Source organism: Apium graveolens, chromosome 8, assembly GCF_009905375.1.
Source record: "Apium graveolens cultivar Ventura chromosome 8, ASM990537v1, whole genome shotgun sequence".
In the NCBI taxonomy this organism is placed as follows: Eukaryota; Viridiplantae; Streptophyta; class Magnoliopsida; order Apiales; family Apiaceae; genus Apium; species Apium graveolens.
In genome coordinates this window covers 229,741,744-229,752,278 of record NC_133654.1, presented here as the reverse complement: position 1 = coordinate 229,752,278, position 10,535 = coordinate 229,741,744, and the positions used below count along the sequence as shown (strand labels likewise).

At 32.7% G+C, this 10,535-nt stretch overlaps 1 protein-coding gene and 1 pseudogene across 1 annotated transcript; one reads left to right on the top strand and one right to left on the bottom strand.

The window, feature by feature from the left end:
• Nucleotides 1-1,837: 1,837 nt before the first annotated feature.
• Nucleotides 1,838-6,232, top strand: LOC141677541 (uncharacterized). Its single transcript, XM_074483522.1, has 9 exons — nt 1,838-2,129; nt 2,224-2,321; nt 2,720-2,892; nt 4,088-4,181; nt 4,412-4,523; nt 4,955-5,043; nt 5,524-5,609; nt 5,723-5,787; nt 6,001-6,232. Exons 1-9 carry the CDS (start codon nt 1,889-1,891, stop codon nt 6,108-6,110), a joined length of 1,068 nt encoding a protein of 355 aa, XP_074339623.1. The 5' UTR covers nt 1,838-1,888; the 3' UTR covers nt 6,111-6,232.
• A 1,359-nt stretch (nt 6,233-7,591) lies between these two features.
• LOC141677539 (heat shock cognate 70 kDa protein-like) lies at nt 7,592-9,357 on the bottom strand (annotated as a pseudogene).
• Nucleotides 9,358-10,535: the final 1,178 nt, after the last annotated feature.

Sequence of the window (10,535 nt, the reverse complement as noted above, 5' to 3'; positions counted from 1 at the left end):
AAAAAATATTTTTTAAAATTTTCTTTTAAATTTTATATAATTATACAACATGTGTAGAATATTAAGTATATTATAATACAAACTTGAAACTTTTGTATGTATATTTTTTAAAGTATATTTAGGATAGTAAATAATTTTTTGACTTTTTATTGTACTAAAATGAAAAATATCTTCTAATAGAATAGTGTTGTTCCATGTTTATAATTTATGATGTATAGTCATAAAAACTTGTTAAAAATAAATATCATTTTATCTTAGTATTTAACTTTATTTATTATAACATATTATATAAATTATAAATTTGTGGTTATGAAAATTAATAGTAAAATATATTATTTTTTTAATACCAGTTTGGTTTTCTATTTTTTTATCAAAATTTTGGTTTTCTATTTTTTTATCAAAATTTAAATGTCTGATCTAATTATTTTTATAATTTTATAATTTGTTATATGTTTCAAATAAAAAAAATAAAATATCTTTTGCAGAGAGAAAAACGTTAAAAGAGAGTATGATAAATTCTTTTATAAATATCATTGGTTTGGAGTTTAAAAAATTAAGTCATTAAATACAAAAATAGCAAATGAATAAAAGAAAGATATTAATAATAGCAATAAATGATTTTTATGATGTGCCCGTCACTGGTCAGCCACCCGTGACTATTATCCAATCATATCAAAGGAATTCATGTCAGTGATAATGATCGCTGAATAAGGTGATTGGTTATAGTGACGAGTAATTGATTGGTTACGTATTTTCTGACCAATTACTTACATATATATTCTAACAATACTGGTATTAAAATAATTTTTATATTTATTTTTCATTTTAAATAGATAAATAATTTTCAGGTTAATTTTAATAGTTGTTAATTTTTAAATCATAATTTCACTGATTTTAATAGTTTTTAAATTTTAAACTTTAAATTTCAGGCATGTGATTTTAATATATATATTTTAGTTACACTTTATTTTGCGTGCTGTTACATTGAAATAGAAAAAAATTAAACAGTCTACTTTTATATAATATATGAGTGAGAGATAAGTTTATAATATATTATATTTTTTTATGTAATATAATAATTTTATTTTTGTAAAACAAATACGAAGTACTAATTAACATTACATAAATTACAATTAATTAAATTGTGAACAAGATGATGGTTTACAAGATAATTAAAGTTGTTTTTGATTAAAAACAATATGATACAATATAATATTAATAACTTTTAATATGATTTATATATAAAAAATATTTTAGTAGAATTGAAGTCATTCAAAATTAATTTTGTATGGTGTGAATTAAAAAAAATTATAAAAGAATTTTATGACTATTCTTTACTAAAAATAAATTAATGACTACATTGTATATAAATACCAAATTTATTATTAATTAAATAATTAATATATCAATTATTCAAGTAATTACATAATCAAAATTTTTAATCATTCAAGAATATATAATTCAAGCTTAATAAATAAAAGTGTGAAATATTAAATCTTGGAAACTTGTGACTTTTATTTTTAAAAAACCTAGCTGAAGTTTATGTTAATTTTGTTTATTTCTGAATGTTTTTGTTTTTCACAATGTTGTCTCTTTTGTTGTCATATTTCAAAATGTTGTTTAAATTGAATATAATTTCACTAATTTATAACAATAACTGAAATAGATAATACATCTATTATAACACATATAATTATTATAATTTAAACAAATAAAAATACTAATAATAATAATAAATTTGTGTAGAATTATTCGGAATTCAGTGGTATATTTATTTACAGCTCTCCCAAAAAAAGGGGAATAGTCCGGTAAAAGTGGTACCGGCTACCGGCAGTGGTGAAAGCGTAGAGGAAGTAGAAAGGGATCATCATTATCTATCACAACAGAAATGGGTACCACTGTTGTTGTTACCTCCAACTTGGAAACACAACCACTTTTATCATCCAACAACATCCTCCTCTTTTCAAACACCGCTCACACTTTCCCTACTTCTGTTTCTCTCCCTAAAACACAACCACCACCTAGTACTAAACTCAAACTCCACTTTCTCGGACACACTTCTTCTTCTTACAACAAGACCAAGTCAATGGCTTCTCCTCTTCAAGTCAACGCTTCCATCTCAAGCTTTGGTTACCCTTTCTAATCCTATTACTTTTGTCTACTTGCTGTTTTTTTTTATTATTATTCTGTGTTTTGTAAATGTTGATGTTTTGTGTTGTGTAGGAAATGAAGAAACCTCGTCGGGGATTGTCGGAGCTAATGATTTGCTTATTGTTGGTCCAGGAATTCTCGGTCGTTTAGTTGCTAATCTGTGGCGTCAGGTCTTTTGTTTGCTTGTACACCTCGATAGATGAATGTTCGATAAATGTTCCAACATATATGTATTTTTGACCTGGTTAAATGAATGAAATTGTTCAGTCCAAAGGTATTCATTTTTCGAGGTTTAATAACTGTGGACTTTGACAATCAACACAAACAAAGTGCTATATCATCAATCCTAATTGTATATGTAGATTGTAATCTGGATTAAGTTTAACACCAAAACTAATCTGGTGTCATTGTAGCATAATAGAATTGGCATGCCATCAGAGTATGCAATATCAGATCAATGCCTGCCTTTTTTTATTTGTAAAGTGAATAGTAAAAAGGATTTTTTTTCTTTTTTTGTAATTTTGTATTGTGGAGAGCAAGATCTGACATATGGGATTTTTTTCGACAGGAACATGAGGGATGTGAAATTGCTGGGCAAACAGTCACTTCTGATCATCATGAAGAGTTGATTAATTTGGGGATCGCTCCATATTTGAAGGCAACAAAACTGTCACGGAAGTACCCCTTTGTGATATTCTGTGCTCCACCAACTCAAACATCTGACTACCCCGGTGATGTCAGGTGAAGTTGAGGATTGTGTCACTTTAAGGCTTTGTCATCTTATATGTTCCAATACAGGAACTCTTGAGGAGGGTCAAACATGTACAACCCGTCATAAATAATGATTTTTTATTTTCTCCTTCATCCATGTCATATTTGGCACCCTTTAAGTCCAACAGTTGGCACCCTTAATAAGGTGCCTAGATGGTCTCCAAACAAATAATAAAAAACTATAATTATATAAATAGGCATGTTTAATGTATACTTTTTACTACAAATACTGGGTTCTTTCGATTTAGAGTGGCACCCTTGTAACTCCAATAGGGAGGCACCCAAGTATGCCTTGTCACATAGATTTTGAAACTCCTATTGGAGATGCTCTAAACTTACCTGAGAGTTCAGTGAAGTTGTGCCTACTGCCTACTTAAATGGTAAAAATACAGTGGACCTTGTAAACAGGTATTCATTGTACAGACGGATCAAGATTTCCTCCTCCTTCCCCCTCCCCCTTCAGGAACAAATAGTATGTGTATGTAACATCATGGAGCAGATCCCTAACTGACAAGTGATAACTATTGGTAAATGATAACCTTATTCTGCACTCTTAAAACTTATGTTTAAATCATCTTCATCAATTAATGATGGTTTTTTTTAATTATAAATTTCCAAGTATTTCTGGAAAAGTTTAACAAATTATTTATCAGTGGAAGGAAATTTATTCAAATTTCGAGTTCACGGGTATTAATTAATAGGAAGAGAGGACAAAGATAATGCTATAAAGTAGTTCTGGTAGCATGAGCAGTTTCTCTAGTAAAATTTTGGCATATCTGATATTGAAAGTTATATTATGATATGACCTAGAAAATAAATAAATATGAGGATTTGCCACAATCTTGACACTTATATATGGTCAGGTCTAAGAGTGCAACTTAAAAATCTTACTTGTCATTGAAAAAAGATGTAGACTTGTAACTATAAAGTAAAATCAAAATTCAGGGAAAGTTGATGCTGAACTGATAGTATGATTTCGTTACTGTACTTGAGGATATAAGTTTCTTTAGATTTGCCTTTTGGTGATATTAGCCTGCTGCGGGCTGCCAGCCTTTCTTAATATGTGTTTGAAAAATACATTTATGATAATATAATGAGTTTTATCTCTCCAACATAGTAGATAAATGCTATAGAAGCTTGCATTTGAATGTTGAAAAATATGCAGGGAAGCAGCCTCCTACTGGAATGGTGAAGGTTCTTTCCTGTTTACGTCAAGCTCTGCGCCATATGACTGCTACGATAATGGATATTGTTATGAGGTGTTACATCTATTATCCAGAAATCTATATGCTTAAGAGCCGTGGTTAGCATATGCCAAAAAAATATATTTTTGCTGTTATAATATAGTTGAGAAATAAACAACCAAATATGGTTCCAGTCATGCAAATAACAGTGATTGTACAATTTATCCTAAAAACAAAAATATATGTGCTATTTATATGTTTAGTATCTTGATTCACGATTCACTTTTTTCTGTATGATGGAACAGGACAGTCCAGTAGTGCCAATCGGGAGGAGCGCTCGGACAGATGTCCTTCTAAAAGCAGAAAAAGAAGTGATAGCATCTAGCGGTTGTGTGCTTAGATTGGCTGGACTCTATATATCCTTTTATGCACCTCGATAGTACTTACAATCTCATGTCTCACCAATAATTTGCTTGTTGTGTGAAATAGCTGCGACTCCCTGCTATTTTATAGAAAATCGAGTAGTTGTATAACTCTATAATTTGAAAAACTTGGTGAAACAATGAATGGTGTATATATTATTGTGTTTTTACTTCAAATAGCTAATTACAAACATACTATCTAAGTTGTTACGTTAGATAAGTAGAAAAGTTGCTAGTTCTTTTCCGTCAGCTTACCTATGCTTTGCATTTTAGTTTTTTATCGGATTTCATCAGTTCTAGATTTTTCTTTTGGCATTTATATTTTAAAAGCTTTTATTCTCAGTTATTTTGGGGAGTTGCTATAGTCTATCCTTGTTTGCCATCATGACGTAAATCATTGTACGGACATCCTTAACTATTAATACAAAGAAGACAGAGGAGCACATGTATATTGGTTGGATAAAGGGACTGTTGAAGCTCGGCCAGACCACATTCTTAATTTTATACATTATGAGGTGAATAGATCATTGTGGATGATGTGTACTTAGTAGTATGTCATATAGATCATTGTATAAGTTGCATTATCTTTCGATATTAATATTTTATTTTCGGCCCGCGCTCACCTGTTTGTCCCAGTTAAGGACATCCAAACTAGTGTTTACTTGATTTAACTATTAAGGTAGCAGAGTTAAAGTTTTGGTCATGTCCATTGAAACTTAAAACTTATTTTGACATGTTAGGTACTATTGTGGATAAGTTTTTGTAGAAAGTAAAAATTGACTCTACCAGGAAAAGGGAATTCACATAAATTACACTGATAACTTGAACTCTTCGCTAGGGAAAACAAAATTCCGAAGTTGGCTAAATTGCAGCCATTTACTGGTCTTCATGGAATTCTGTTTTACTTATCAGCTCATGATCCAAAATATTAGTTTTTGTATGTTAACTGAAGTATATCTATGGAATTAATATTTGGACTTGTGTCTGTCCTCTAGGATGCAGCTTCCCTTTCAGTTGCAATCTTGAAGAAGAAACTGCGTGGTCAAATCTTCTTGGGATGTGACAACCATCCTCTATCTAGGTTTTTTGTTCTTACTAAAATATATATATCTCATATCATATAGGCAGGCAATACTGGTAAATGCTCTGAGTTATTTAACTGTTTTGATATCTAAATTTATTGATGATTTACAGGCAGGAAGTGATGGACATTGTAGAGAAAAGTGGGAAGTTCAGCAAGAAATTTGAAGGATTTACAGGTAAGGTTATGTTGATATACAATTTTTTTTTTAATTTTTGTTGTTTAGTTTACATTGTAGGAGATAATGGAGCATTCTGTGCAACTTCAGTATATACCAAAAATCAGCCTTGAATTTTTAAGAAGCTTTAGATAAATTTATTGTGTGTAATCCGAAATTATCAGGAATCATGTGCTGGACCTGTTTGTTAGTCAGTTACTGTTATTTTTGCAGGGAAGAATGATCCTTTGGGTAAAAAGCTAGACAACTCTAAAACCCGCAAAGAAATAGGATGGGAGCCAAAGTACCAAAGTTATGCTCAATTCCTCGGAGTTTCAGAGTAAAAGCTGCTTGTTTTTTTCAATGTTAATGTTTTTCTAATCTAATGCACATATGAAAATGTACTGGTGGATGAACAGTTGAATGCAAATAATTTGTTTATAATCGCTCCCAATACCTTACAATATTTTTTTTCGTGTGGCATATTATCTTTTACAAACACTGCTAATGAACCTGGTTGCTTAAAACCGTTTCTAATGTCACAACAAATTTGTGAAGATAATTAGAGACGTTAGAATGCATCAGGATTCCGTGCATGATTGCAAAGCAAATATATAAGTAATTAACACACTTCATTCGTCCATGATATCAATCTAGAAGACGATGGAGATAAGAAGCGATGGCCTTTTTAGGCAGGATGAGCAGGGTCTAGTAACCATACATACAAGCTCTGTTCCTTTTTGATGCAGGAGGGCCTAAAGGCTAAAAAGCTCTCCTTACCTTGAATTGTATATATATAATTTTTGACAAGTACTCATCTTAAAGGCTTAAAGTATTGTATACAATCATGGTGGTATCATCACAGCGGGAACCAAAACCTCTCTGGTACCTGAAAGGCTGAAACAGGGCTATAAATGGCTCTGAAATCTTGTACAATAAGCCATAGAGGAAATTGCTAATTTTATTTTAAAGTAAATGAGTTCATTAGTCATAAAGGAGGTGTCTAAGAAACTACACTATTGCATCTTTTTCAAGACTTTTCTCTCCGTGTTTGTTAGGTCCCAATTTTTATTTCCTATTGCTTTCATGCTAGAAATTTGGATTCAATACCTAATACCTATTCCATGTCCCCATGACAATATACCCAAGAAATTGGACTAGTTTGTTGGTCTTTACTTTAGAATGAAAAGTTAACGGAAATTTCTGGGTTGTCGAGTCAACTCAAGTCCGCAGAGAACTCAGAAACCTTCAGCTTTTAACCCCATATCCAACTCCTATATATATATATGGTCTCTTGTCTAAAACACTAAAAACTAACAAACGCTTGTGAAGTATAGTTGTTGCCACAGATGGGGTGTTGTTGTGGCGGAGAAGACAGCGGTCTGGACCCCAAGATAATCATGTTGTTGATTGTTCTTGCACTTGGTATCATGGCTATGTGCATGCCACCACCGAAGCACCGCGTATTGGTTTATCGCTACTAGGGTCTCCCACCATTTATTCACTGGATTAAAAGGGTCGAGTAAGTTGTATTGATTCAATATGAGATATGTCTTTACCAGCAGGTTGCTGTTGGCTCGCAGCCTAATTTTTCTGAAACTCTGCATTTTGTACTTTTTACTTATTCAACTGCTTTAACATGGAGTATCAAACAGTCTCCATCTTACAATTTTGAAGGAATAACATTCGTCTTCAGCTTGTCATAACTCAACATCTACACACACAGTACAACTATTGCATGTTATAGTTATAGAAATGTGTTATCTTAACAGGCAGTTGAAAAAATAAAATAAATAATTTTGGTTTTTAATAGGACATATTGGGTTGGTTATTTTTTCAGCAATCCATTTACTATTTACCCAATCTAGATATTCAAACACAGAAAAACATTTTGAATCTTGCTAGTAAACGTAGACAATCAACAATATTAAACTTCCTGAATCTAGATATCTTCTTTGCCAGGGATGAGTTTAGTGCAGATTGCTTCAAACTGCTGTTTCTTGTACTCGGTACTCGTAAATTTCAGCATTCCTGTTCGTATTAATCCATTCAATAGCCTCCTTGATATAATAACTTAACATCTTCTTAACAGAAGCTTCGAGCATGGTATTTCTTTCACTGATGTCCCTCATGTCATATACATAATCCTCAAATACAAGCATTGCGTCGACCTTTCTCCTGAACTCCTCATCTTCAGCCTTAAAATGTTCCGCATCCTTTAATATTTTTTAGATCTCCATCTCTGATAGAGTGATAGTGTTCCTCTTTTAATGATTTCAATGCTTTTCTTTAGTCCAGAACTCTTATGCTCAGCACAAACATTTAGAGCAACCCCATCAGCATCAATTGTGAAGGTTACCAAAATTTCAACTTTGCCCATTGGGGCAGGAGGCAGGTCACATAAGTCAAATTCTCCCAGTAAATTGTTGTCTTTAACTCTTGTTCTCTCCCCCTCATACACTCCCACAGTAACAGCTGTTTGATCATCTCTAGTTGTGAAAAACTTTTCTGCATTGCAATGGGAATAATTGTGTTCCTCAGAATACTTACATCCATGAGATCACCATTCACTTCAGTACCAAGAGACAGAGGAGTAACATCAAGCAACATCAAGTTCTTAATATTCTGATTACCCTCTCCACTTAATATGGCAGCTTGCACAGCTGCACCATAAGCAACAGCCCCTTCAGGATTTATGTTTTTGCAAAGTTCTTTTCCATTGAAAAACTGTTGCAACAACTGTTGCACTTTCGGTATTCTAGTAGATCCACCCACAAGTACAACATCCTGGACATTATTCTTGTCCATCTTTGCATCTTCCAAACACTTCTCTACAGTGCCCACACAACTTCTAAATAGATCCATATTTAAATCCTCAAATTTGGACCGAGTTATTTTTGCGCGGTAATCAATTCCCTCGTACAAAGAATCTACATCGATTGTTGTTATAGCAATATGAGAGAGAAACCTCTTTGCTTTTTCACAAGCATTTCTTAATCTTCTTAAAGATTTAGCATTTTGACTTGTATCTTTTCCGTGCTTCCTTCTGAATTCCTCAACAAAATGGTTTAGCAAACGATTGTCAAAATCCTCACCTCCAAGGTGAGCGTCCCCTGCAGTAGCCAGTACTTTAAAGCTCTTCCTTTTAATTCGAAGGAGAGAAACATCAAATGTACCACCGCCAAGATCTCAAAAATAAGAACTGTTTTCTCTCCCTCTGAGCTACTTGTAAGCTTTTGGTGAAGACCATAAGCGACTGCAGCAGCTGTCGGCTCAACAAGGATACGCAGTACATTAAGCCCAGCTATTCTGGCCGCATCTTTTGTTGCCTGGCGTTGTGAGTCACTAAAGTGAGCGGGGACGGTGATAACAGCATCTTTTATTTCCTTCCCCAAGTACTCCTCGGCGATTTCCTTCATCTTAATGAGAACCATAGAAGACAACTCCTCAGGTGATAATCGTTTTTCCATACCTTGGTAATTGACAACTATCTTAGGTCTGTTTTCAGAATCACCAACCACTGTAAATGGCCACATCTTTATGCTTAAAGAAACGGGTTGTATAGAGAGCATATGTTTGGCAGTCAAAATGGCAAGAGCACAGGTTGCACTGTTCCAACTTCCAAGATGCAATAAATAGAAGATTAAATTACACGATCGTGGCTAAGTTGTATACGCGTTTTATAAAAAAATGTTGGTATTTTTGAATCGGTCTTTCTAACGTGGGTCAAGGGCACACAATAAACACTAACTCCCATGAGTTTGGTACATTTTAATTGGTGGAGTTGTTATAAATGCAGGCGTCCATCAATATTTATGATTAGAGGACCAATCAAAATGTACCAAACTTATAAGAGTTAGTACTTATTGTGTGCCCTTGGGCACACATTAAAAAACCGTTTTTGAATTATCAGAATGGTACTTGAAGTTGCATTCCATTTTTTAAAAAATTGTCTGCCAGTCAGATTCAACCTAACGGTTTTGACGGAGCAAAGGTTAAAAATGAATTGTTAAATTTGGTTTTAAAATAAATTGAATAAAGATTTTTTATAAATTCTGTTTGTGGAAAAACTGTTCAAAGCCGGATTACATTTTGGATTGTCAAGAACAAAGTCGGGTCGGCTATGAACACCAACCGATTTTTGAAAAATTCAAGATTTTAGCGGTTTATCTCAAACACCGGCCACTATTAATAATACTGATAGCGTAGTCAAACCGGTTCGGTTCATCACGATTTTTACACTTTTTGACACTACACCATCCAAAATTTCTCAACAATTCAAAATTAATATCGACAACAATCATTGATGGTTGTTTCACTTGGTTGTTTCACTGTTTTTGTTTGATTCCTAAACATAATTCTGCAAGTTAAAACCGGCCAACAAAATATCAATTGAAAACCTAATAAAACATATATAAATTCATCTACACATAAATTAATTTTTGTAAGCAATAAATAGATTAAATCTTCAGTTGAATAAAGACAATTAAAAGTATACAATTCGAACAAACTTTGGAAGAAATAGCTGAATAGAAATTACATAAATTAATTTTTCTAATCGTATTATTTTAGAAATTTTTAAAAAAAGTCGCCACCTTTTTAAAAAAAAATTGACAATCCCCATTCCGATTGACTATAGCTATTAGCTAGAACCTAGAAGCGAAGTCTGGAACGGAAGAAAAACGAGAGTAGTCGAAATCACACACACAGTCGCAATTAGAGTCGACTATGCAAGCTTAAACTATTTCCACACTTCCACTACATAATCA

Coding starts and splice junctions, on each gene's coding strand:
- LOC141677541 (XM_074483522.1), top strand. CDS start 1,889: ATGGGTACCACTGTTGTTGTTACCTCCAACTTGGAAACACAACCACTT. Junction 2,130..2,223: donor CGCTTCCATCTCAAGCTTTG/GTTACCCTTTCT, acceptor TGTGTTGTGTAG/GAAATGAAGAAACCTCGTCG. Junction 2,893..4,087: donor GACTACCCCGGTGATGTCAG/GTGAAGTTGAGG, acceptor AAAAATATGCAG/GGAAGCAGCCTCCTACTGGA.